This window comes from Lontra canadensis, unplaced genomic scaffold (genome assembly GCF_010015895.1).
Source record: "Lontra canadensis isolate GAN:19392208 unplaced genomic scaffold, GSC_riverotter_1.0 scaffold66, whole genome shotgun sequence".
Taxonomy (NCBI): domain Eukaryota; kingdom Metazoa; phylum Chordata; class Mammalia; order Carnivora; family Mustelidae; genus Lontra; species Lontra canadensis.
This window is the reverse complement of record NW_022631060.1, coordinates 4,885,403-4,912,863: the sequence shown is the minus strand read 5'-3', so window position 1 is coordinate 4,912,863 and position 27,461 is coordinate 4,885,403. Positions and strand designations below refer to the sequence as shown.

The following is a 27,461-nucleotide window of genomic DNA, read 5'->3' as shown; positions in this document are numbered from 1 at the left end:
GGGAGGGAGCACCCGACTACCCCTCAGGCTCGGCGACTCCTGGCTCCCCAGGCAGGGCAGGCCAAGTTGGCGAGGGACACGGGCTTCTGCGCAGGAAGGAGCGGGCCTTCCCAGGCCCAGGAGGAGGCCTCGGCTGGGAAGGGCCTGCACAGCTGGGCTGTAACTGTGCAGAGCTAGTGGTTCTGTCTGAAGGTCTGCAGGTGACACTGGGTGGTGGGGGTGGGGGGTGGCCTCTGGAGTGAGGGGAGAGCACACATCGTCGGAGGCCTGGGGCTGTCGGCTCCCCCTGGGCCCCCATCCTGAGGCAGGGACAAGCGAAAGCTGCCTTCCTTGTTTGGCGACGGGAGGGGCGGACGAGTGCCCCCTGAGCCCACAGCGGGCAAAGGCAGGAAAGGCCACACGGCTCTGCGCAGAGCAGATGAGCCACGGCAGCTGGGACGTGAAGGACAGGAGGACGAGGCTGCCTCCCGCTCCGAAGGAAGGCACTTGCAGCTGGTGTGGCCTGCTGTGGCATGGCGGGAAGGCATGGCTTGGCAGACGAGGGAGAGGAACACGGCAAGGGGGCCTGAGCCCCTGCCTCATGCAAACATGGTCAGCTGTAACCACTGCCGGGGGTGGGGGGTGGGGAGACGGGTCAGGCGGGGACAGCAGAGACGCCAAGTCCAGCCTCCCACCCCAGAAGTTACTGTCGCTTCACCCACTGAGGGCAGGTGGGAGGGGACCCTCTGGGGAAAGGAGAGCCGCAGAGACCCCAAGGAGCCTCGCCCTCCCTTCCTGCTCCCTTCCCAGGACTCAGACGACCCCACCCCATCCTTCAAGGACTCAGGAGGCCTGGCCTTTGGGGCTGGGTCTGAAACCCTAGGATGCTACCCCAGGCAGGTAAGAAAGTTCCCCCAACCCTAAACGCCCTCCCCTGCCACAGCCTAGGGCAGTGCCCACCTTAAACAGATCAAAGGTCACGACTCCATCCAGATCCGTGTCCAGAGTTTTGAAAAATCCTACATTCAAAAGAAGATGTTCTGGCACCAAGAACCCAGTAGAACATTCCCGCAAGACCAGGACCCACCCTGCCCCTTATTCCTAATCCCCACAGCACCCCAAGCCCTCACCTGTGCCTGCCGGGAAACATCTCTTCCTGCTGCCCAAGCCCCCCAGCTGCCAGGTCCCCACTCCCCTAACCTCCCAGCACTCAGCCTGCAGGGTCCCAGGTGCCGTGTCCTTTGCCTCTGGCACACGCCATGGCACATATGTCCTATCTCTCCCTATTGCCCTGTCGTTCCCCCACAGCTGACGAGAGACAGAACCAGAGGCAGGAGCCCGCCGGGGCACTCACGGAACATGGTCTCCAGCCGCACTAGACAGCACACGAAGTTGTCAAAGTCCACAGCCAGGTCTGGCTCCGAGTAGCGGGTGATAATGAGCTCATACAGCTTCTTGTTGAGCTTGAAGCCTGGCCCGGGAGAGTGGGTAAGGGCCAGGGAGGCATGGCCTGGCCCGAGGGGACAGGGAGGGGGACTGGAGACAGGAGGCAGGGTGCTCCCTGCAGCTCCAAGGCCTGAAGGCCTCCTGAGTAGGGCCCGCTGCTGGGAGGGGCTGGGCAAGCAAGTGCCAGCCCCAGAGGGAGCGAGGGCCTGACAGCCCCAGGGAATCAGGGGCCAGAGGGCCCAGGGGTCCAGTTTTATTTGTGCGGAAAGCCCTGGCCTCATCCTGACATGCACCTCCCTCACTGGAGGCTCAGGTGCCCAGCTCCACCCCTCCCTGGCTGTGTGGCCGCAGGGCAGTCACCTTCCCTCTCTGAGCCCTACTCTCTTCCTCGTACAGTGGAGATAGTAAGAGACCCTCGCCCAGTCAGGCTGCAGCAAGGGCAAAAGGAAATGCTGACAAAGCACTTAGCTCAGTCCCCACAGGATGCCACAACCCATCATCAGCACCACCCCAGGGACAAGGACAGTGTGCTAGCCTGCCACCCTGGGTCACCAGTGGGAATCGGCCTGGGGCCATCAGCCTCCGGCACTCAGGCCTTACCTGCAGACTCGATAGCCATCCGCATCTCGTAGGCGCTCATGCTGCCCGACTTGTCCAAGTCAAACTTCCGGAAGATGGACTGGAGCAGGGAGCGGAGGGTGAGGGCCGGGCCGCGGGAGGCACCCAGCCCTTCCCGTACCCCCCAGTGTGGGGGCTTGATGAGGGTGCAGGGGAAAGACCCAAAAGGCGGGCCAGGGGCTGGGATCTGGAGAGGTGGCTCCAGGGCGGGCAGAGGCCCAGCCTGGGATCAAGGCCACGGCAGAGGGCAGGCACCAGCAGGGCTGAGGGACCACCCACCAGGTAATTCCGGATTCGGTTCCACAGGATGTTAAACTCCACCAGGCCCAGTTTCCCGTTGCCGTCCCGCTGGGGGCTACTGTTAAGAAGCTTAAACCAGGGGCGTGTGGGACAATCATTCAGGTAAGTGTCTGCCTTCAGCCCAGGTCATGATCTCGGGGTCCAGAGATTGAGCCCGGCATCGGGCTCCCTGCTCAGCAGGGAACCTGCTTCTCCCTCTTCCTCTTCCCTGCTCGTGCACGTGCATGCACCCTTGCGCTCTAATAAGTTTTTTTTAAAAAAGGGCAGCTTAAAGGCACAGGGTGAGAAGCAACTGGGAAGAAGGGGAGACTGACCTCAAGGTGAGGGGAGATGGAGAGAGGCAGGAACCTGCAAAGCCAGGGGGGTTGGGTTTGGAGGGATACAAAAAGCACCAACTTGAAGGTCACTCAAGGACCTAGACCCTGCTCTATCACTCGCTCAACACAAAGCCTGTGCCTCCGTTTCCCCCTCCCAGGCACCGGGAAGTTGCCCGGGAAAAGAGCTGGTCTGTCCACACTTGACAGGGCTTTGTCCCTTTCTCTGCACTGTTCCCGGGAGAGGTCACAGGGTGTCTCTCTCCCACATGCTGCCCAACCCAAAGCAGCCTCAGGAAACAGAAGCGAAGGATACGTCCATGAGGTTCACCATGCTGCGGCATGACTCCAGGCTGAAGCCCTTGGTACGCAAGTCCTTGTCTGCAAGAAAACCAGTTCCAACATCTCAACCCCGCGAGCTTCTGCGGCACCACGCAGGGGTTCCCGGGTGGGACGGGGACCGGGGGAGCACGATTCCTGGCGCCTGGCGTGGAAAGTCTAGCAAAGTGGGTGTGTCAGGTCATTTTTATCATTAGCACGGTTTAAAGTACTAGAACAATCAAGCCGGTGTGCCGTCAGCCGTGTCCCTGCCACGGAAGAACCACGAATGAAAGGGAGTCAGCGCCAAACAGAAGTGGGACAGACGCAGTACAAACGTGAGGCCAAGGTGGCCACGGCAGGGCTGGGGTTTGCCACGGGCCCCACAGGGGGGCCAGAGGAGAGGGCTCTGGGCTGAGGGAGCAGCGTGGAAGGAGGTCAGAGGCGGGGACAAAGGGAAGGTCGGGGGTGGCTGCCCTTGGCTGTGCACATGGGGGTGGGAGTGGGGGGATGAAGCCAGCCTCATTCTGCTCAATGCCACTTGGCCCGGCCCTGGGGTGTATCTTCTTGAGGGGGGTGGGCTGCTCCTTCATACTATGGTGCTTGTCAACAGCTCCGCTTCTAGAACAATACTGAGCCCCGGCACTCGGACATAGAGAACAGGGACCGGCCAGATGGTGCAAGGAGTCCGAGAGGAAAGTGGGGTGAGCGGGGCTCGGAAAGGCAGTGGGGGCTTGCCCCGCCCACGAAGACCGAGGACTTGGGTTTGGCTCAACGTGGGAGCAGAAGCCCAGAGTGTGGAGTTCAGAGGAAGCGAGGACCCAGGGCGGAGAGGTGCGGGGACGCTCACGTTTGCTGATGATCCTGTTCAGAATGGTCTGCAGCTCCTTGACGCTGATCTCCATGTCCTGGGGGGAGACGGAGGATGGCACCACCCACCCTGGGGAAAGGCTGCCCCCCGTTGCCCCAGAGCCCCTCACCCCAGCCCACCCAGCCTACCTCCCCTGCCAGCTGCCTGAAGAGGGTCTTGAAACTCGCGTCAATCTCCTCTTCTGAGAGCACTTGCTGGATGGAGAGCACGGGAGAGCAGGTTAGGGACGAGGCTGGGACCACTTGTCACCACTTGCCCTCCTCCTCATGTCTCGGAACCTCACTCTTCTCACCTGGAAAGTGGGAATCTAGACCCCCCCCTTCCACCTGCCCAGGGCTCCGTGGCCCAAACTGGACACCCTTCAGATATGTGATGGGGGGGCAAGTTCCCAAACCTCCCTGAACTTGAGTTTCTCACTGAAGGGGAAGAGGGTGACGGCATCCTGACACGGTTGTCATGGAGGAAATAGGGTGACCGAGGAGCTCAGCAAAAACCCGAAAGAGACAAGAGCTCAGGGATCTCGCACCACTATTACCTCAAAAGCCTTTGCGAACTGTCAAGTGCTGGCCCGATAAGGGATCAGGATCCCTCTCACGGCTCTTCACACGAGCCAAGATACCCAGGTCCCCACAACACACCCAGGGTGAGGACAGAAGAGGAAGGCACAGGGCGGGGAGTGTGGGGGGTGGGTAGGACATGTACCTCATCAGGGAGATTGGCCTGGATCTGGTCGTCCAGCTCCCTGCAGGGGTCGGGAGAGAGGGGGTCCAGTCAGGAGGGCGCAGGGAGACCAGAAGCAGGCGGGGAGCAGGCACTGGCGAGAGGCCCTCTACTCACTGGGTCCCGGCGCTCTTCTCTGAGAAGAAGCGCAGCACGAAGTCCCCCTCCTTGTTGGGCTCGAAGGTGGAGGGCACCACCACGTACTCCCCAGGCGGCAGGCGGAAGCGGGTGCTGACCTCCCGCAGGTTGATGAACTGCTCTGAGCGCGCCCGCGACGAGTTCGCCAGGAAGAAGTCCCGCTTCAGGTGCACTGCGGGCTGGCCCACCAGCTGGCAGGAGGCAAGGAGGGGGCAGGGCTGCAAGCTGGCCACGCCCCCCATTCCCCCCAGGAGCTGCCCACTGATCCAGACCCTGACAACTCTGACAAATGGTTCCATCTGTTTCCTCATGGGTCAGGCGCAGGCGACAACCCTGCCTACCGCACAGGGCGGCGGCGAGGAGACACTCTGGAGGTGGACGGGGATACTAGGGCACCACTGAAGAAACATTCCCACAATTATTCCCCAAGTCACACAGCACAGGTACGTTCCAGGGGGTGGGGCCCTCGTTTAAAGCTCACCCCGGCCATGTGAGCTGGTATTCTCGCGCCCATTGAACAGACACTGACACTGAGGCTTGGAGCTAAGGCAGCTTGCTCAGGGCTGCAGAGTACTTAGCTAGTCCCAGGCAGCCGCAGCCAGCGCTCACTCAGGGGAAACAGCAAGACAGGAAGAGCCTCAGGTGATGGGGGAGGGCTGGGGGGTGCTCTGAGGGCCAGGGTTCAAATCCAGCTCCCTCACTTGTTACCTGCCCTGGCACCCAGGACAGCAGTGTCTGCCCCCTGCCCCGGGAGGAAGGAGGAGGGCAGTTAGCGAGCAGTAAGAGAAGGTGACTTCTTAACTCTCTACATGCAGGCCATCTTGCTCCCCTCCGGGCACCATCAGGCCCCCTGTGTTCAGGGGTATGGAAATCCAGGTGATTCCTGCGTCACACCTACCTCCGGAGGGACCTGCCAGAGAGATGGAGGAGTTAAGAGACCTGTGCTTGGCCTGGAGGGGGGTGGGCAGCATTTGCTGGGCAGAGGCCCTGAGTTCTTAAGAATGATGGGTTGAAGACACCAGGAGGCAGAGCCCAGGACCACTAGTGGCCCCAGACCCATCGTCACAGCAGAGAGGGATCGCAGGACCTCAGGAAAGGGAGCCTGGTCCTCTTCAGGCAGGAGGCAAGGTTCTCTTCATCTTCAGAACGCCCTGGGCCTTGGCTCTGAACCAGGGAACCCGGGACAGACCCCAGGTGGCCAGCTGCCATGTCCCAAAGGCCAGGGACATCAAAGGTCTACACCAGTCTGCGGCCAGGAGCTCTGGGCCTGGGCCATGACTGCAGCCATTCTTTGCCCCTACCAGCAAGGTCCAGAAGTTTCTGTCTTAAACATAAGGGGTGAAGCAAGGCCCTCCCAAGCCAGCCTCCGCTTATATACTTCTAAGACAGGGAGCTCACTACTCCACCAGGACAGCGCACATGCCTACTTCTTTCTGAAGCAGAGCCCAAGTCTGTCCCCTAGAAGCTACCCCCCCAGTTGTCAACTAAGCCAAATCCCTCTGTCCAAGAGCAACTTCAGCAGGTGCCTCTGGGGGACAGTGTCCCAGGCCTCCCGCCTGAACGCTATGGCAGCAGGGTCCTCTGGCGCCCTCTGCTGGGACTCGCCGGCAGCGCACCGGGAGGCGGGCTTCCCCGCTGGTTCTGGGGAACCCGGGGCTCACCTCGTAGACAGCGAAGCCAATGGTCTCCATGTCCCGGCCAAAGCGGCGCTCGCGGCGTCGGTGCTTCTGCATGAGGGCGAGCACGAAACTGCAACCTGACTCGCGACCCCCATAGTCGTCGTCTGTATCATCCGTCTCCTCCAACCGGATCTTGAACTGGGGATTGACCCAGAAGGTGGCTGCAGGAGGCGGGTGGTCGGCAGGAATCAGAGGAGGAACAGGGCGGAGTGGCCCCTCCGCGTGTCTGTTCACCCACTCATCCAACAAATAGTTCTAAGTGTATATACCGTGTGCCGTGTGACAGCCCTGCAGCGGGGACACACACAGTCCCTACCCTCCTAAGCTCGCGTTCCAGGAGGGGAGCAAAGTATGAGCAAGTCAGTATAATTGACAGAACAGTTACAAAAATAAGCAAGCTGGAGGTGGTCAGGCCCGGCATCTCCGAGGAGGTGATAATTGAGAGAGATGGGAAGGAGAAGCCCTGGGAAGACCCTGGGCAGCAGAAGAGAGAACCAAGAGCCCCACACATGAGGGACAGCCAGGGTCTAAGGCAGCATCCGGCTCCTGCAAGTACGGGGGATCCAGAAAGGTGGCAAAGGGGCAGGAGCAGGGTGGGTGGTAAGGAGTGTGGTTTGAATCAAGCAAAAGGACCTCCCCACCCACAACAGGCTTGCGCCAGGAGGGGCCCGAATGGATTCGGGTGACTGCTGTGTGGACAATGACCTAGGAAAGAAAAAGAGAAAGCAGGGTCTGACAGGAGGCCTCAGAGCTGCAAGGGTGACAAAGAAATTTCTGGCATTTGGTGATTCAGCGGCCCACAGCCCCTAAAACAACCAGGTGATGGATACGATACTGGAAACCGCTTTTTTTAGACACGAATAAGCCACGGCATTCCCCTCCCCCACACACAAGGTGACATTAACCAAAATGAGATGCGCTCAAGTGCCAGCCAGGATGTGGAGAGCAGAACCTCCGACAGGGCTGGTGGGGGTGCAGAAGGGGGCAGCCGCTGCGCAGAAGTCCGCCAGTTCTTCGAATGGTTAAACACAGAATGACCCTATGACCTTGCACTTCCACTCCAAGGCACACCCCCAAGTAAGCAAAAATGTACACTCACACAAAAACTTGCATGTGAGTGCTCGTAGTAGCATTATTTATAATACCCAAATGCAGAAATAACACAATTGTCCATCAACTGAGGAAGGGATAGGAAAATTGTGGCATAACCAAATGATGGAATATTATTCAGCAACAAAAAAGGAATGGAGCACAGGTGCACACTCTAACATGGGTGAGTGTACAAACAGGCAAATCCACGCAGACAGACAGACAGGCTGGGGTTACGTAGGAACGAGGTGGAAGAGGGGCTCAGGAGCGACAGCTATGGGGTGTGTGGTTCCTTTTGGGGGTAAAAAATGTTCTAGGGGAGCCTGGGCTGCTCCGTGGATTAAAGCCTCTGCCTTCAGCTCAGGTCATGATCTCAGGGTCCTGGGATCGAGCCCGGAATAGGGCTTTCGGCTCAGCAGGGAACCTGCTTCCCTTCCTCTCTCTCTCTGCCTGCCTCTCTGCCTACTTGTGATCTCTGTCAAATAAGTAAATCTTAAAAAAAAAAATGTTCTAAAATTGATGTGGTGATAGATCTACAATATATGAAAATACACAGTGATTTTTATACTTGAGGGAGGTAAATTCTATCACATGTGAAGTACATCTCAGTAAAGCCTTTTTAAAAAATGGACATGAGGTGGGGGACCTGGGTGGCTCAGCAGGTTGTGTGTCTGACTCCGGCTCAGGTCATGGTCTCGGGGTCCTGGGATCAAGCCCCACGTCAGGCTCCCCACTCAGCAGAGAGTCTGCTTGCCCTTCTCCCTCTGCCTCTCCTCCTGCTCATGCTTTTGTCTCTCAAATAAATAAACATAATCTTGAAACAAACAAACAAGCAAAAAGGACACTAGGAGCCTACAAGGTAAATAACGCCAAAGGACTTCTGTTGACTCCTGGAAACCCTGAGCCCTGGGACAGGAGACCAAATCTAATAGGATGGCACCTGGGCAGCTCACGCGGTTAAGCGTCATTAGCTCAGGTTGTGATCCCAGAGTCCTGGGATGAGTCTGGCATCGCATCGGGCTCCCTGCTCAGCAGAGAGTCTGGTTCTCTGCCCCTCCCCTGGCTCATGCGCTTTCTCTCTCTCCCTCTTGCTCACTCTCTAAGTAAATAAATAAAATCTTTAAAAAAATATCTAATAGGAGATCCTGGTGATAAAACTGAGACCCTATGAGGAATGCCAACAGTATTAATAGTGATAGAAAAACAAACCCCGTTGGGAAGAAGGGGGAAAAAATCTCCCAGAGAATTTAGACCCACAAGCCTTCAAGAGAGCTTGTGGTTTTACTTATTTATTTACTTCATTTTAAGATTTTATTTATTTATTTGATAGAGATCACAAGTAGGCAGAGAGGCAGGCAGAGAGAGAGGGGAAAGCAGGCTCCCCGCGGAGCAGAGAGCCCGATGTGGGGCTCAATCCCAGGACCCTGGGACCATGACCTGAGTCGAAGGCAGAGGCTTTAACCCACTGAGCCACCCAGGAGCCCAGAGCCTGGGTTTTACTTCATGCTTCCTGTGAGGTCAAGGAAATCTTAAGGAGAGAATTTGTTTTTGAAAGAGTCCTGGGTTGGCAGCATCCCAGGTGACTGACAGAAACACTAGAGGAACCTAACTTTACCCAAGGACTCAAAGATCTCCCACCCATGAACTTGTAGGCCAAATGAGTCAAAAATCTCACAATGCAGGGGCACCTGGGTGGCTCAGTCGGTTAAGCGTCTGCCTTTCACTCAGGTCATAATCCCAGGGTCCCGGGATCGAGACCCACATGAGGCTCCTTGCTCAGCGGGGTGTCTGCTTCTCCCACTGCCTGCTGCTCCTCTGCTTATGCTGACAAATAAATAAAATTTTAAAAAAATCTCACAAGGAAAGAAGGCATGAGGAGTAAAAACCAGCAGCCACAGTGGACGAAAACCAACCCACCAAGACTTCAGATATTGCAATAATCAGACACAGAATATAAAAAAGACTAGGCTTATATATTTAAAGAAATAAATGAAAAACTTGAAAATATGAGGGAGAATGAACAGATTTGAAAAAGAGATATCAGAACTTCTAGACGTAAATTTTTAAACAAAATTAAGTACTTGTTAGAAGGATTAACCAACAGGGGCACCTGGATGTCTCAGTGGGTTAAGCCTCTGCCTTTGGCTCAGGTCATGATCTCAGGGTCCTGGGATCGAGCTCCGAATCGGGCTCTCTGCTTGGCGGGGAGCCTGCTTCCCTCTCTCTCTCTCTGCCTGCCTCTCTGCCTACTTGTGATCTCTGTGTGTCATATAAATAAATAAAATATTAGAAAAAAAAAAGACATTAGAGAATTGAGAATGGAAGGAACGCTCCAGAATGTGACCCAGGGAGATTAGATGGAAAACTGAAGTGATGTTAAGAAACACAGACAACTAAGCGAGAAGTTCCAGCTTACATTAGATTGGAATTCTAAAAGGAAAAAAATGAAGAGTGTAAGACAGAGCTGCTGTTCTAGAAGATCATGACTAAAAATTTTCTAGAATTGTCTGAACACATCAATTTGCAGGTGGACAAAGTCCAATGACTCCAAAGAGGAATGAAAAGAAATCCACACCTCAGTACATCATGGTGAAATGACAGAATATCAAAGGTAAACAATCTTAAACCAGAAAAGACAAAGCATTGCAGGAGGCGTGGGAGACAAGAGTCCGACTCCCAAAGCAACGGAAGCAGAATTGAGAGTAACAACTTCCTTCAATGGGCTGAAAGTCTCACAACCCAGAATTCTGCGTCCAGAGAACTGTTGAGAATAAACACCCTATAAGGACACTTTACAGATCTACTGAGAATGTTTACAGAAGGAGGGAGGAGGAGATGAAGGACAGTAAGAAAAGGGTATATTTTGGGGAGATGGAAAATGGTCTCAGATGAAAGTTGTGAAAATGGTGAGAAAAAAACTGTTATGTGGAAAATCTAATGAATATGGACTATATCAAATAGTGATGATGATGATATTTAAGAATTAAATATAAAGATATTAAGAAAAGTGTTTAGAATTAAAATCTAAAAACAGCATATTAAACAAAGGGAGGGGTGAGCCAAGTTAAGTAGTCTAAGGTCTTTGCATCGTTCAGGAGGAGGGTAAAGATATTGATCAACTAACTTCAGAATGTATTAAGAACGTATATCTTCGGGGCTGCCTGGGTGGCTCAGTCGTTAAGCATCTGCCTTAGCTTGGGACAGGATCCCAGGGTCCTAGGATAGAGCCCCACATCGGGCTCTCTCCTCAGCGGGAAGCCTGCTTCTCCCTCTCCCACTCCCCCTGCTTGTGTTCCCTCTCTCGCTGTGTCTCTTTCTCTGTCAAATATATAAATAAAAAATCTTCCAAAAAAAGTATATCTTCCAAATTCATAGACTGAAAAGCCAGCAGAGAAAAAGGTTAAAGAATTCAATCCAAAATAAGGCATAACAGGAGGGACAAACAAAATGCGCAGTAAGTCTGCTGAAATAAATACAAAGTTATTAGTAGTCACTGTAACTGTAAGTGGATTAAACTTTCTAATCAAATGGCAAAGTTTTTCAAACAGATTATTAAAAAGCCAGCTACAGTCAGTTTACAAGAGTAACAACTAAAACACTGAGCTATAGAAAAGATCAGACATCACAGAGTATAATGAAACATACCACAAAATTACTAACCAGAAGAAAACTGGAATTGCTATAGTGACATCGAGTGAAATAGACTTAAAACTACAAGATTTGTTACTGAAGGGGGAGCCTAGGTCGCTCAGTCACTAAGCATCTGCTTTCGGCTCAGGTCACCATCCCAGGGTCCAAGGATGGAGCCCCACACTGGGCTCCCTGCTCTGCAGGGAGCCTGCTTCTCCCTCTCCCACTCTCCCTGCTCATGTTCCCTCTCTTGCTCTCTCTTCTCTGTCAAACATATAAACAGAATCTTAAAAAAAAAAAAAAAAAAAAGTTGTTACCAAAAAAGGTAGCCATTAAATAACAACAGAACAGGTTCAATTCACTAGCAACTTAAAACAACTCTAAGCCTGATGCACCTAATATCATAATGCAGAACATGTAGAGAAAAATAACTGATAGATACAAAGGGAGAAATCATCAAAACCATCAGGAGGGTGTTTGATTTTATCCTCCCTCTTCCAGTAATTAACAGATTAAGTTTCATATGGTGAACAATTATGAAGCATTCCCCCTAGCACTCAGAACTGTGTCATGGTCAAGAGAAGAGACCACAGGGCTGCAATCCTGGGTTCAAATCCCAGCTCCGCCACTTCTTAGTGACCCACCTTCCTTAACTGTTAAACACGTAATAGTAAAAGTACCTACCTCGTAGGGTCAGTGTGAAAGTTAAGCAAGTTAATGCACTTCAAATACTTAGAGGAATGCTTGGCATATAATACAAAACAGCTAAGTGCTGGCCAGTCTTATTGAGAATGTGGGGACACGGAGGAAAACTCACCACGTGCTGGCCTGTAGAACCAGCTTCTATTTATTTCAAAGCAATGATCTCATACAGATTGTATTTTCTGACTACAAGGAAATTAAGTGAGAAATCAACAGTAAAACAATAATTAGCAGGTTATAACTGGGAGGTTTGGTTATAGACTCAATCTCGTTACAGGCATATTCAGATTTTCTGTTTTCCTTAAGTCAATGTGGTAGCCTGTCTCTTTCTAGGAACTTGTCCATTTCATCTAGGTTAGCTGATTTGTTGGCACACAATTATTCACAGTATCTCCTTATAATCCATTTATTTCTGTTGGGTTCGTAGTGATGTTCTCTCTTTAATTCCTGATTTTAGTAACTGGAGTCTTCTTTTTTCTCGTTTAGTTTGGCTAAAGATTTGCCAATTTTTCTGAGCTTTTCAAAGGACTGACTATTGATCTCCCTGATTTTTCTCTATTGTTTCTCTATTCTCTATTTCCTTTCTTTGGACTTTCATCTTTATTATTTCCTTTCTTATGCTTGCTTTGGGTCTAGTTTGCAATTTTACTAGATTCTTAAGGTAGAAGATCAGGTTATTGATCTCAGATCTTTTTTTTTCGAATACAGGCACATAGTGTTTTAATTACTATTCTACATGATTTCTCATTTACATGATCATTTCTTTTTGATAAACTAACTCATTCTATGTGACACTACCTTGACACCAAAGCCAGATAAAGACATCACAAGAAAATCACAGGACATCACTTACAAATATCAAAGTAAAAATCCCCAACAAAATACTAGCAAATCAAATCCAAAGGTATCTTAAAAGGATTAGACCCCATGAAATAGGATTTATCTCAGGAATGAGGGATAGTTCAACATAAGAAAATCAACCAATGTAATATATATACTACATTAACAGAAAAAGGGGGAAAACCTACATTATCATCACAATTGATATAGAAAAGGCATTTCATGAAGTCCAACACACATTCATGATAAAAAAAAAAATTCAGAAAACTAAGAATAGGGGCGCTTGGGTGGTTCAGTCATTAAGCATCTGCCTTGGGCTCAGGTCATGATCCCAGGGTCCTGGGATCCAGCCCCATGTCGGTCTCCTTGGTCAGCAGGAAGCCTGCTTCTCCCTCTCACTCCCCCTGCTTGTGTCCCTCTCTCACCGTTTCTCTATCAAATAAATAAAATCTTAAAAAAAAAAAAAAACAAGAACCCACTAGGAACAAAATGGCATGTCCTCAATAAGACAAAGAATGTTTATAGAAAAGCCAGTAATATCATACTCAGAGACTGCAACTTTCACACTAAGATCAGGAACAAGATGCCTGCTTATACCATTGCTATATAACCACGGTATGGGAAGTTCTAGCTAGAGCAATTAGTCAAGGGGGAAAAAAAGGCATTCAAATTGCAAAGGAAAAAAACTATTTCCATTTGCAAATAACATGATCCTGTATATAGAAAAACATGAAGAATCCACAAAAAAGTTACTAGAACTAGTATCAAAGTCAGCAAAGCTGCAGATTATGAAGCTCAAGACACAAAAATCAGTTGTGTTTCCATACACCAGCAATGAACAATTGAAAAAGGAAATTAGTAAAATAATTCCTTTACAACAGTATGCAAAAGAATAAACTACCTAGATATAAATTTAACAAAGGAGCTGAAAAACTTAACACTGAAAATGTCAAAACACTGCTGGAAGAAATTAATGAAAAGATAAAAAGATACCCCAAGTTCATGGATCAGAAAATTTAGTATTATTAAAATGTCAACACTATCAGAAGTGATCTGCAGATTCGATGTAATCTTTACCAAAATTCCAACATCTTTTTCACGGAAGTGGAAAAGCATTCTCCTTAGACTCATATGGAATTATAAGCGGCCCTGAAGTCATAATGATTATGAAAAAAACGCAAAAGGTAGAAGACTCACACTTCCGGATTTCAAAGCTTACTACAAAGCTACAGTAATTGCTACAGTAACTATAATATTGTGGTATAGGCTTAAGAATGGATATAGAGGGGTGTGTGGGTGGCTCAGTCAGTTAAGCTTCCGACTCCTGATTTCATCTCAGATCATGACCTCAGGGTTGTGAGATGGAGCCCTGCCTTGGGCTCTTTGCTCAGCATGGAGTCTGCTTGGGATTCTCTCTCCCTCACACATACTCTCTGAGTGAATGAATGAGTAAATAAAATCTTAAAATAAAAGAGGGATATATAAACTAAAAGAAAAGGACTGAGTCCAAAAATAAACCCATATACATAGATGGCCAACTGATTTTTGCCATGGGTGCCAAGACCATTCAATGGGGAAAAAATAGTTTTTTCAACAGATCACACTGAAACAACTGATTTCCACACGCACACGAATTCAGCTGGGCACCTACCTCACACCATATATGGTACTACAGTGATTAGTGATCTCTTACACTACTATTGTGCTTATTTGGGGGTACCACAAACTGTACCCACTTAGACAAATGCCATGTGTGTTCTGACTATTCCACCCACCGGCTGTCCCACCTTTCTCCCTCTTCTGGGGCGTCCCTATTCTTGGAGACACAACGATATTAAAATGAGACCAGTGAATAACCCCACAACGGCCTCTGAGTGTTCAAATGAAAGAGTCCCGTCTCCCACTTTTAATCAAAAACTAGAAATGATTAAGCTTAATGAGGAAGGTGTGTCAAAAGCCAAAAGGGGCAGAAGGCTAGGCCTCCTGCATCAAACAGCCAAGTTGTGACTACAAAGGAAAAATTCTTGAAGGAAACGGAAAGGGCTATTCCAGGAGCGCCTGGGTGGCTGAGTGGGTTAAGCGTCTGCCTTCGGCTCAGGTCATGATCCCTGGATCCTGGGACTGAGCCCCGCATGAGACCCCCCACTCAGCGAGGAGTCTCCTTCACCCTCTACCCCTCTCCAGCTCGTGGGCCCGTGTGCATTCTCTTTCTCTCTCAAAATAAATAAAATCTTTAAAAAAAATAAAAGCACTATTCCAGTGAACACACAATAAGAAAGTGAGATAACCTTATCACTGATAAGAAGTTTTAGTGGTCTGGACAAAAGATCAAACCAGCCCCAACATTCCCTAGGTGAAGACCTAATCCAGAGCAAGGTCCTAATTCTCTCCAGTTCCAGGAAAGCTGAGTGAGTTAACGAAGCAGCAGAAGGAAAGTCTGAAGGCACCAGACGTTTGTTCATACATTTGAGAAAAGAAGCCAACTCCGTAACATGAAGGTGCCAGGAGACACAAGTAGGAGCAGCAGCAGCAAGTTCCCAGCAGATAAAGCTGAGAGCATGAATGCAGGCAGCTACACTCACCAACAGATTTTCAGTATAGACAAAGCAGCCTTCATTTGGAGGAAGATGCCATCTGTGACTTTCATAGCTGGAGAGGAGAAGTCAATGCCTGGTCTCAAGGCTTCAAAGGATAGGCTGACTCTCTCAGTAGGGGCTAACACAGTTGGTAACTTTAAGTTGAAGGCAGTGCTCATTTACTATTCCAAAAATCCTAGGGCTCTTTAGAATTATGCCAAATCTACTCTGTCTGTGCCCTCTAAATTATTAATTTTTTTTTACATGATCTCTACACCCAACCTGGGGCTCAAACTCACGACTCGGAGATCAAGAGTTGCACGCTCCTCCTACTTAACCAGCCAGGTGCCCCCAGCTGTGCTCTTTAAATGGAATAACAAAGCCTGTGCGGCAGCTCATCTGTTCACAACATCATTTACAAACATTTTAAGACCACTGCTGAGATCTCCTGCTCATAAGGTTCCTTTCGAAATATGACAATCCACCTGGTCACCCAAGAACTCTGATGGGGACACACAATGAGATTAATGTTATTTTCATGCCTAGCATAGTACCCATTCTGCAGTTGCCGGATCAAGGAGTAATTTCAAGTCTTTCTGCTTAAGTCTTTCAAGTCTGAATACTTAAGAAATACATTTTGTAAGGAAGACAGTGATTCCTCTGATGAATCTTGGCAAAGTTAACTGAACTCCTTCTAGAGGGGCGCTTGGGTGGCTCTGTCGGTTAAGCATCTACCTTCAGCTCAGGTCATGATCTCAGGGTCCTGGTATCAAGCTCCACACTGGGCTCCCTGCTCAGCGGGGAGTCTGCTTCTCCCTCTCCCTCTGCCTGCCACTCCCCCTGCTTGTGCTCACTCTTTCTGTCAAATTATCAAAATCTTAAATTAAATTAAATTAAATTAAATTAAAATGATCAAACTATTTGAATAGCAACTCTAAAAAACATACTTAAGTGGTCGATGAATACATGAGAAGACATTCTTACTGACATCATTCATAATTAGGGAAATGCAAACTGTCAATGAGATGCCATTTTATGCCCACAGGGGCAGCTACAGTAAAAAACCTGGTCAATGACAAGTGTTGACAAGCATGTGGAGAAACTGGAACTCTGACAGCGCTGGCGGGAATGCACCATGGTGCTGTCACTTTAGGAAACAGGTGGCAGTTCCTCAGAGTCAAAATGGGGTTACCATGCAACCCAACAATTTCGCTCCTAAGAAGAGACCCAAGGGAACATCTGCTCCCACAAATACAGGTACATGAATGTTCGTGGCAGTATGACTTGTAAGAGCCCAAAACTAGAAACAATCTCAATGTCCAACAACCGATGACTGAATGAGCATAACGTGGTATTATACACACCGTGGAGTATTTTTCAGCCATAAAAAAGAAATCTGGAAGCATGCTGCCACAGGGACAGCCTTTGAAAACGTTACGATAAGGGAAAGAAGCCAGGCACGAAAGGCCACACGTTGTATGATCCTATTTACAACAATGCCTAGAAGACAAAGACCTGCAGAGACAAAATGTAGAGTAGTGGTTCCCAGGGGCTTAGAGAGAGAGAGGGAGGGAGGGAGTGACTCCTTATGGATACAAGGTTTCTTTGGGGAGTAATGAAAAGGTTCTGGCATTAGATAGTGGTGGTGACGGCCCAACACTGCAGGTATACAAAAAATCACTGGTGCCTGGGTGGCTCAGTCGTTAAGCATCTGCCTTTGGCTCAGGTCATGATCTCAGGGTCCTGGAATCGAATCCCGCATCGGCCTCCCTGCTCAGCGGGAAGCCTGCTTCTCCCTCTCCTCCCAGCTTGTGCTCTAACTATCTCTGTCACTATCTCTCTCTCAAATAAATAAAATTTTTTTTTTTTTTAGATTTTATTTATTTATTTATTTGACAGAGAGAGAGAGAGAGAGCACAAGTAGACAGAGAGGCAGGCAGAGAGAGGGGGAAGCAGGCTCACTGCCGAGCAGAGAACCCGATGCGGGGCTCGATCCCAGGACCCTGAGATCATGACCTGAGCCGAAGGCAGAGGCTTAACCCACTGAGCCACCCAGGTGCCCCAATAAAATATTTTTTAAAAAAAATTATAGTTTAAAAAGTTTGCTGGAGGGGCACCTGGGTGGCTCGGTAGGTTAAGTGTCTGACTCTTGATATCAGCTGAGGTCATGATCTCAGCATCATGAGATCGAGCCCTATGGGCATGAAGTTTGCTTAAGATTCTGTTCCTGCGCCCCCACCCCGCAACTACTCTCTTGCCCCATGCACTATCGGGGAAAAAAAAAAAAGATTGCTGGATACAAAATAAATTTAAAAGGTCAAGTGCATGTTACTGTATTATTTGGGAAACAGAATTTTAAGAGATGCCATTTATAATAGCAACAAGATGATACAGTACCTAGTAATTAATCTCAAAGATATTTAAGTCTTCTAGATGAAAATTATAAAATTTCATTGAAAGACACTAAGAAGACCAAAACAGAGATATGCCACATTCTTGGATAAGACGACTCAAAGCTTTAAAGATATCAGTTCTCCCCAAATCCATCTATAGTGTCAGCGCAATTCCACATAAAGTCTCAAAATGATTCTCTGTAAGGCTTAGTAGCTGATTCTAAAATTCATACAAGAGAACAGAGGGCAAGAATAGCTAAGAGACTCTTGAAGGCATTCGCCCCGCCCCCAAAGGACTTCTTGCAGATCTCTAGCAATGAAATCAACATGCTATCTGCAGAAGGGGAAAACCAAGGGATGGAACAGTGAGTCCAGAAGGAGACCCACACGGATACGGGAACTATCGGATGGAGCGTCACCGCAGGGAGAAAAGGAGAGAGTTTTCTTAATAAATGATGCAGGGCACAGCTATTGCCTATTTGAGGAAAAACTGGAACTGGATCCCCCAAGGAGGAAAAAATGCTTCAAAACAGGGCTATGAGCCATGCTGGGAACACAGAGGACACGGGACATGGGAACAGAGCAGTGGGCGGCGGGGGGGTCTGGGTAAGCCAAAGATATGGGTGGTTTTCCAAAGAGGTCGCACGGTGAGGAAGGAAGCTAGACCACAGTGGGTTAAAAATCTGAACTGGAATGGGGCGCCTGGGTGGCTCAGTTGGTTGAGCGACTGCCTTCGGCTCAGGTCATGATCCTGGAGTCCCGGGATCGAGTCCCGCATCAGGCTCCCAGCTCCACGGGGAGTCTGCTTCTCCCTCTGACCTTCTCCTCGCTCATGCTCTCTCTCACTGTCTCTCTCTCTCTCTCTCAAATAAATAAATAAAGTATTTAAAAAAAAAAATCTGAACTGGAAGCTGAAAAGGAAACGGGGAGTGCAGCAAACGAGAACATTTTGCTTCAAAGGGGAGCAGAGCAATGGGTGGGGAAATGCGGTCACGAGAGAGGTGCTCTAAGACGGGGGATTCTCCATAACAGAGAAGAGGGGCCGGGGGTGACGGATGACGGAGCCTAAGGCTTTCAGACACGTGGGAGAACGGGAGCCAGAGCAGGGGCAGGGGTGGCCCCCCATGAGCACGGGCAGTTCTGTCACTGTCACAGTCAAGAGAGCAGTAGTGACGGGCATAGGCCAAGACGGGCGGGCCGAACACCAGAGGTGCCCTGCGGGACGTAGAGGCATCCCTCAAGTGAAGGCCAGGTCCGCAGACGGGAGTAACCGCAGAGGAAGGTCTGAGGGAGTGGAAGCGTTCCTGACTGGCAAGGGAATTGGCGGGAACCAAGCAAAGCGGTCCGCTGAGGGCCCCGGCTGTGAATTCACAGGGAAAATGCTGCCCCCGTTGTGTGATTTTCCCTCCAGCCCCTCGGTGGCCCTGCAGCTGCGACTCTGCGGGGGAGGGGGAGGAGCAAAGGGAGCCGGGAGCCAGAGTGTCTGCGGGGACAAGATGACCACGGTGACTAACTGGTGAGAAGAAAAGACACAACGACTGGGGAAGGAAAGAGCAACAGTGGGCTTCACGGACCAGACGGTTAGATGAGGCTGAGGGCCGCGGGAGGAGGGGGCCCAAAGCTCACGGCAGAGGTCAGGCTGCGAGGTCTGGCCAGGCTCCGGTGGGCCTTCGGGGGGTGCCTGAACTAAGGCGGAAGAAAGGGCCGCTGCAGGTGCGGATGGGGAGGAATGGAGAGCCCAGGCTGTGGCCCACGTCACCTGCATGGATTCAGAAGCCCAGGGAACAGTGCCAGAGGCCCAGGCAGGAAGACAGCAAGCCAGGAGGGAAGGTTCCAGAATGAGGAGTAAAGGATGCCCCTCGAGAAAATCTCAGAGGTCAGCACAGCCACGCCATCTCACAAATGAGAAAAACCGCGGCTTGGGGAGGAGACACGCGGGGAGCAAGGTGAGCGAGCTAGGAGGCAGCCGGGCCCCCCCAGGGTGCCCCGCAGGCCGCAAGGTCGGGTCACCTGGGTAGTTGCGGCAGCCGCCCGCAGTGCTCCCCCGCCGCCAGGTGCCCTCGTACAGCATCGTGTTCCACTTGCGGATGGACCGGCTCTTGAGAGCATCGGGCGTCAGGTTGCAGATCTCCAGGCGCGTGAACTCACGCATGAAGTCCCGGAAGGACATCCTGAGGTCCCGGAACAGAGCTGAGCCCCGGTCCACAGCCAGGGCACAGAGGGAGGGGGCAGGTGTGGGGATCGTGGGGCTCGGGAGCTGGAGCGCAAGTCCCAGAGGGGCCGGACGGGGCGGGGGCCACTCACCAGAACTCTCCATCCTCCATCTTCACCCGGAGCTGCTCCCGTTCATAAGGGTCCACGCTGTTCCACTCCGAGGAGCTGGGGGGAGAGGGCGCTGCCAGCTGCTGGCAGGACTGACCGGCGGCCTTTGTCCCCAGAGCCCTTCCTCCCTGAGCCCCAGTCAGAAGGCCTCCGCGTGGTCCAGCCCAATGTCCCAATTCTAGGGGTTGTCACAGGAAGGCCAGCTCCAAGGATGCTCGCCCTGAACTGTGTCGGGACAGTCCCCCAGAACCAGTAACACAGAGATGCCCTCCAACCGCCCCCCCCCCCCAGTCATTCCTGAGCACAGCCCCAGCACAGACGCTGGCAGCCCCGACCAGCCTCCCCCAGCCGCCCCGGCCAGGGTCCGCTGCCCCTCACCCGTCACTCCAGGCTCCCGTCCACTCCACCTCGCCCCACGGGTTCCGCATCCGGATCAGGCTCACCATCTGGCCCTGGTAGTTCACCTGTTCCCCAGAGCTCCCATCAGTGCCCGCTTCTGGCAAACGTCACTTCCCGCCCCTTCGCCCTCAGGAGCCCTGCTCAGCGCCCAGCACCGCAGCAGGGGAAATACAGCCCATTCTCTAGGAATTTACCATGGAGGGAGGCAGCTATACACACAAGCTACCAAAAATCAGGGCAGAGTAAGATAAACATCTCAAGATCGTGGCCACGAGACACAAGTAAGACGCTTTGGGAGGTCTAAGAGCCAGCCCCTCCCCCACGTCCTGGTCACAGGCCAAACAGGCGAAGGCAAGCGAGAAGGCGGGAACCACCACCAGGGAAGGCCCCCATGTGGGCTGCTACCTGCTTGGCCCCTGTCACAGAGTAGGCGTGGCCCTTCACCAGCTTCTTGAAGGTGATGGCCTCCATGTCCAGAACGCTGGAGATCTGCACAGCAACACAAGTGTTGTGGTCAGGGGCCAGGTTCCAGGGACCATAGGCACCCCGATCCCCAGTCAGGAGGTGACCCCCAAGCATCACAGGTCCCAGACATCCCCCATGCACATACAACAGCCACTGAGAGTGGCAGGCGGGGACCCTGACTCTGCCTAATGCCCCCACATACACTTCACCCCTGGAAAGGAAGGGTCACTCCTCCAATGCCACCACTGGCGGGGTGGCCTGGGCAGCCCACTGACACTGCTTTGGCCAGAGCTGGCCAGACCCCGTGTACACACACACGTGCACACACACACATAGCGTGTGCTCCCCCAGAGCCCCAAGGCCCTCATGTAGAGGGATGCGGTGAGGTGGAGAAGGGGGTGAGGACAGGCTGAGTCAGCGAGGGCTGGGGGAGAAGGGGAGAGCGGGGATGGGGTTAGAGCTGAGGATGCAGTGATGTAGGGGGAGGAGCCTGAGGTCAGGGGAAGTGGTGAGGACAGAAGAGCAGCAGAGGGGGCGGTGAACAGCACCGGCCGACAGCACCAGGCAGCAGAAGGGAGGAAAACCAGCTGTCTGTCTGAGGTCTGGGGGACAGGAATGACACCAGCCACGGAGGCGGCAGACAGGACTGAGGTGACGGACGAGGCTGGGTGAGAATCCAGCGATGGGGTGAGGTGATGGGTCTGGAGCCAAGTCTGGGCCCAGGACAAGGCCCTGGGCTGGGCTAGAAAAGGAAACCGCTGGAAGAGAAGACAGGTCACGGGGTGGGGGGGAGCGCTCGGGGTCAAGGCTGGGTGCACTCACATCAATGGAGCAGCCCAGGAGGGACCCCCGCTCCAGGGCCTTGAGGATGATTTGGTAGAGATCGCTGGGTGCCTTGCGTAGCTCATACCACTCGGTGACCCCGCCTGTGAAGTCCTCGAAGCCTTCTGAAGTGCTGCCCCCGGAGAGGGCCTCATAGCTGCCGTTCACCCTGCGGGCAGCCCCAGGTCAGCGCTCCGGCAGCAAACAAGGCCCCAGGGTCCCCCGCCATGACCCGTGGCCCCTACTCACTTGGCATAGGCCTTCTCGAGCAGGGCACTCCAGAACTCGTTGCCTTGGGCAGAGTGAACAAACACCAGCTTCCCATCCTTCATGGGCAGCAGGTCATCCACGACCACGTCCACCCATTCCCCAAACTGCCACAGCTGGAGGGGACGAGAGCACGGTGAGCACCTGAGCCCTACCATTTGCTCCCACGCACCCCAGATCTAGGAGCCTGAACGAGGTGGCCTCTCCGAGCCTGTTTCCTTGGCCAGAAAAGGGAAAAGTGGAGCCTTCTTCAAGGGAAAACAAACCATGCTCACAGAGCTAAAAAGTTTTTAGGGCAGCCTTACTGATACTCTGGAAACAGGCCAAGGTGCTTTCTCGGGTATGGAGAGACTGGAAGGCCCTGGGGGCTTGGCTCTCGTGGACCTAGTCCCCTCCCTTCTGCATTCTAGGTCTTATTCTAGGTCATTCTAGGTCCGGATGTGTGTCTGGAGGTGGTGCGCGACAGGATACACATGTAAATGAAGTGTGGATCAAAAAATGTGGCGTCTAGACCACGAGATGGATGCGGTTCCCGCATTCATGGGTTTGCTTCAGAGATGGCGGGAGAGACAGGCTTCCCAGGGCCAGAGACATCAAGAGCCTTGGGCCAGTGTGCCAGGGAGGTGGGAAGGAGTGCAGAACAGCCTGGCAAGGAGAGGAAGCGGGCCCAAGTAGTTAGGAGTTTGGGACGGGCGTATGGAACAGGCCAATCAAGAGGCCAGGGAGGGAAGGGGGCGGGGCAGCGAGGCCACACTCCTGCAAGCGGGACCCTGCAGGTGCAACCCTAAGCACCTCTGGTCTGCCGCTCAGGCCCAGGGCAGGATGGAACAGGGAAAAGGACCCCATGAACAGGCCAGAGGGAAGAGGGCCCCGGAATCCCCGGGGCAGGGTTGGGGCCACGAGGGCCGGAGGGTCTAATCCAGGGTTGATGGGGGTTTCTCTCTCCCAGCATCAGCTGACTGAGAATTCCTTAATGTGACTTGAGAAATGGGCTCTGTGTGCAAAAAGGGAATGGGGCGGGGGGGAGGCGGGCTCTGGGTGGCTCAGTGGGTTAAGCCTCTGCCTTCAGCTCAGGTCATGACCTCAGGGTCCTGGGATCGAGCCCCACATCAGGCTCTCTGCTCAGGAGCGAGCGTGCTTCCCCCTCTCCTTCTGCCTGCCTCTCTGCCTACTTGTGATCTCTGTCAAATAAATAAGTAAAATCTTTTAGAAAGGGGGGGTAGCAGGTTTAAACAGATTTAATCCCTTCTTTCTTCTCTGCAGGGCTCTGTCAGAGGCTAGAGGCTGCCAAAGTGCAGGAGGAGGTGGGGAAGGGGGGCCACTTGCGCCACCGGTGGGGTTGGCCACCTGTGCTGGTCTGTTTTCCCCCAGGGGAACACTATCCATTCTTCAGATGGGACACTGAGACCCTGTGGAGGAAAAGCATTTGTCCCACAGGAAATACTACAGAGATCTCTCGATTCCTCCGAGCACTTTCCTCCTGATATCCACAACCACAAGGGAAAGCCGCCAGCCGAAATACCTGCCTTGCCCAGCCGTTTCACACATGACAGATCTGAGATGGCATCAAGAGGTCAAATTCTTTCTAGAGGGAGGACTGATCCCCGCAGGGTGTGGACTTAAGCTGCCCTAACATCAGAGTGCTGTGAGTCACCGGTCCTCACCTCCTCCAGGGCCTGCTACCCCCTTTCCCCCCACGCCCTGGTCCTAGGTGGGTCCGGGGCTCCTCACCTGGAAATGGAAGATGCCGGCATAGCCATTCTGGAAGCTCTGGCCGTGTGGAACCACTCGATGCAGAAGCGTGTCATTGAGGGTGAGGGAGGCAATGGCAGCCAGGAGCCAACAGTCCCCTGGGATGGGAGGGACCCGATCAGGACTGCTCTGCACATCTGCTCCCCGGGAAGCATGGATGCCATGCCTGGAAGAACCTGGGATTCCCTGGGCGCCATGTCCCTCAACAAAGAGACCCAACCTAGGAATCTAGGCAAACCAGCCCAGCGCTGATAGCCAGAACCTGCCTGAGCTTGCAGGAGGGAGGGAGGGGTTAGGGCAGAGCCGGAAGGAACAGGCAGGGGGAACTACTCTGGAAAAAACACCCAGAACCACCACCTCCCCCCGCCCCCACCAAGGGCCTACCCAGGGCTCCCTGGCAGATGTCTGTGCGGGTGGCTCCATCCACAATGAACTGGGGATTCGAGAGCAGCTCCTGCAAGAGACCCGAGTCGGTCTCTGGGCCAGCCCCCCCAGAAACTGGAACCCAGCCGCCCCACAGTCCACTCCCCACCAGGGACCTAGAGTCCTAGTCCCACTCCTCACCCAGGACAGGGGTAAACAGAATCCCACCCAGGGAGGGGGTCCCGCTCACCGTGGGACGCTTCCACTTGATGCCATAGGTTTTGGAGGAGTTGGGGCCCAGGTCCTTGTAGCCTAGGCTCTGGGGCACTGGGGGGAAAGCCTCGTCACGAAAGAGGGCCCCACTCTGCAGGCAGTGAGCCCGCAGCTGCTCATAGTCTTGGCCCATGTACTTGATGGCGTTTTCATGGCGGCCAAGGCCCAGATCCTTGGCCCGCTGCTTCTGCACTTGAGCAGACACCCCGGTGCAGTACACGGCGGTGATGAGCTCCTCAGCCATCCTGCAGGACACACCAGCGTGCTCAAAACCCAGGCCTTCCCAGAGCTAGAACTGGGGCTCCTGCCTGCCCCTGGCCACCCGTGCTTTCCAAACCTGGGGTTTCCCCACCTCACTGCTCCCCTCACAGAACCCAGGACTCTGCCACCTCCTTATGCCCCCAGAAACCAGGAGCGGGGCTGTTCCGCTCCTCGGTGCACTGGCCAACCCCTCCCCAACTCTACATAATGCTACCACCTCCCCTTCCATTGTCGGGGCCGCAGTGCTGGGCTCAGCCGGCCCGGCAGGTGGGGCAAGGCAGAGCCGGGAGATGACAGGAACCCCTTCCCCAAACAGCCAAGCTCCTAGGCACGGGCCCCTTTACCCGACTGGGAGGCTGAGAACTCCAGGCAGCCAGGGACCCCGTCCCCAGCGCCCTGAGACGGGCTGGGTGATCCAGGGCTGCCAGGCCTCGGTCCCGACCCCTCCGGCCTTCCCCCAGCCCAGCCCCTGGAGACAGTGGTGAGCGCAAGCTGGGCCGGCTGCCTGGGCTGAGCCGCTTCCCGAGCCGCCGCCCCTGTCCCGGGCACTCAGAAGACCCGGCGCAGGGGGCAGCCCCTCAGCCCGAGAGCAGTGGCCAGAGGTCGGGAAATCCTGGCACGGCCACCCAGCTCCTTACCTGGGGGAGCAGTGTTTGGGGGATCGCTGCAGTCCCTGCGGCTGCCTTCCCGGGTGGCGGCTCAGGGCAGGGCCCAACCAGGAAGAGCGCTCCTCCCCGCCCTCCTCCCGCGGCCCCTCCGCCCTCCTCTCCCCCTCCCTCCTCCAGCTCCTCCTCGGCCTCCTACCCGGCTTCCCCTCGGCTCCCCCTTATCTCGGCGTCCCCTTCTCCGGCTATCTCTCTCCCGGGGTCTCCCCGCCCCTCCCACCGCCGCCGAGCCCGCGCGAGGACAGATTAGCGAAAGGCACAGCGGTGCCCGGGGAGGGGCCGCTGCGGCCCAGACGGAAGGGCACCGCGGGGGCGGAGGAGGGGAGCGCGGGGGAGGGCAGGGCCGGGGGTATTTTTAACCCGGGGCAGCGGCTCGAGTTGCAGGGCCGGGCCGCCCCACCCCAGGCGGCGCCCCCGGAGGGCATTCCCCGGGGCTCAGCACGCCTCGCCTCCCGCCGCCCCCCGCCCGCCCCGCCGCGCCCCCAGCGCGGGGCTGAGATTGCCTCGGAGGAGGGGCCGGGCTGGCGGCGGGCGCACCCCTGCCGGACGCGGGCCACACGGCAGCCGGGGCCGCGCGGCAGCCCCGCTCCGCGCCGCCACCCACTACCCGCCCCCGTGACCCCAGCTCGGGGCGCCTCCAACCCTGCCCGAGCGGCTCCGCGCGCCCCCCGGCCCGCTCGCGGCGCGACCTTGGGCGAGTCCCGGCCCCTCCCGGCCTCGGTTTCCCGGGTGTGTGCGGCGAGAATGGGACGGAGCCCGGCAATGGCGGGAACCCATCTTCCTTTTGCGCTCGGGGGTTTCTTGAACCCGGAACCGGCGAGAGGTGGGCGTCTCTGCCCGCGCCCCCGAGTCCTCGGCCCACCCACCTGGGAGCGCCCTTATGCCGCCTTACCCGGGAGGGGGCGGCAGAGGCTGCAGGCAGGTCGGCGGGCCCAAGCTAGACCGACAGATCCGCCTCCTGCCTCCGGAGCTGTGCTGGGAGAAGTCGGAGAGCCCGGAGCCTGAGGGTGGAGGACCGGCGTTCCCCCCGCTCAGGGCTTTTCGCTGACCTCGGGGGCCGGGCCCAGCAGCTGCTGCCGCTCTCCTACCATGTATACACGAGCATTTTGTTGGGGAAACAGTGCACACCTTTCCTAGGATTTTAGGACACATGACCCCAAGAAGGGTGAGAGCCCCGATTTAACCCGACCTCATTCACAGCCTCACTTTACAGATGAGGGAAACTGAGGCCGAAGGATGCAACTTGCCGAGCCCCCTCACCTGGGGCCGGAACCAGGGCTCTTTGCTCTTCTCCATTCAGCATTCATGTGTCCAATCTTGGCTAAACCTTCCTGCCAAAGCCTCTGCACAGCGGGAGACCCATGACTAAGACACACCAGCCCACGCTGGGGGAATGGGCTCTCCTGGTCCCCTGGTTTTGGTGGTTGGGAAGTTGAGCCCTGATGGACAAGTAGAAGTTAGTTAACTAGGCAATGAATTGCTGGAGAGGGTGTCCCAGGGGAACACAGCTTATGCAAAGGGCGGGAGGCTGGGAGAAGACATGGCAATGAGGGGAACAGCAGGTGTTCCTTGTAACTAGATGACCGGGAATAAGGGGGCCTGGAAGAAGAAAGAAGCTCTGGAGAGGTATGTGGGTCGACCTATATATCCCACAGTCCCCAGAATCACCTTCACAAAACTATCACTCCTACTGTCTTTGATTGTTCATGAAATAGGCACCGACCATCTCCTATATGTGCACAGACTGGGCTCACTTGAGCCCAAGATGGTGAAGACCCGGGGCCACACCCCCTCTGAAGGAGGGGCTCACTCATGTAATTATGATCCCCATAATTAGGAAGAATTGATACCAAGCCCTATCTAGTCCAGGGGTTAGGAGTGGGCATAAATCAGACACAGGGAGGTATGAGAGGATAGGGGAGATGCCAGGTTGGGGAACTGCGTTGGCACAGTGGAGAAACTAAAGTAGGCATAATGTAACTTGAGCAGAGAGAGAGAGAGAGAGAGTTATAGCGGGACTAGGTGAACCATAGGAGTTTCCATCTTCTTCTACTAGGGATAGAAGGCTGTCAGATTTGTGCAGATGAAGAAGGAGGTTGCAAGGGAGTGGGTTGGAGGGGGCAAGAGAGGAAGCAGGGGGTGCAGATAAAAGACCAGAGAGAGGGGTACCTGGGTGGCTCAGCGGGTTAAGCCTCTGCCTTCAGCTTAGGTCATGATCTCAGGGTCCTGGGATCGAGCTGGGATCGAGCCCCGCATCAT

General features: G+C 53.8%; 1 protein-coding gene across 4 annotated transcripts; it reads right to left on the bottom strand.

Moving 5' to 3' along the window:
* Positions 1–56: 56 nt before the first annotated feature.
* Positions 57–26,116, bottom strand: CAPN1 (calpain 1). 4 transcript variants are annotated; one of them, XM_032879438.1, is made up of 22 exons: positions 26,095–26,116; positions 24,254–24,521; positions 24,025–24,094; positions 23,620–23,738; positions 21,871–22,004; positions 21,622–21,790; positions 20,740–20,823; positions 20,314–20,399; positions 19,918–19,992; positions 19,624–19,784; positions 6,366–6,544; positions 5,603–5,614; positions 4,684–4,895; positions 4,549–4,588; positions 3,975–4,040; positions 3,826–3,883; positions 2,974–3,038; positions 2,323–2,391; positions 2,026–2,104; positions 1,334–1,450; positions 940–998; positions 57–605 (listed from the first exon to the last, which is right to left on the bottom strand). In XM_032879438.1, the coding sequence occupies exons 2-22, from the start codon at positions 24,518–24,520 to the stop codon at positions 579–581; spliced, it is 2,148 nt and encodes a 715-aa protein (XP_032735329.1). In that variant the 5' UTR covers position 24,521; positions 26,095–26,116; the 3' UTR covers positions 57–578. The 4 variants fall into 4 exon arrangements, with proteins under 4 accessions (XP_032735329.1, XP_032735328.1, XP_032735327.1 ...); XM_032879437.1 differs by lacking the exon at positions 26,095–26,116 and adding an exon at positions 25,892–25,998; XM_032879436.1 differs by lacking the exon at positions 26,095–26,116 and adding an exon at positions 25,342–25,522.
* Between the last annotated feature and the right edge of the window lie 1,345 nt (positions 26,117–27,461).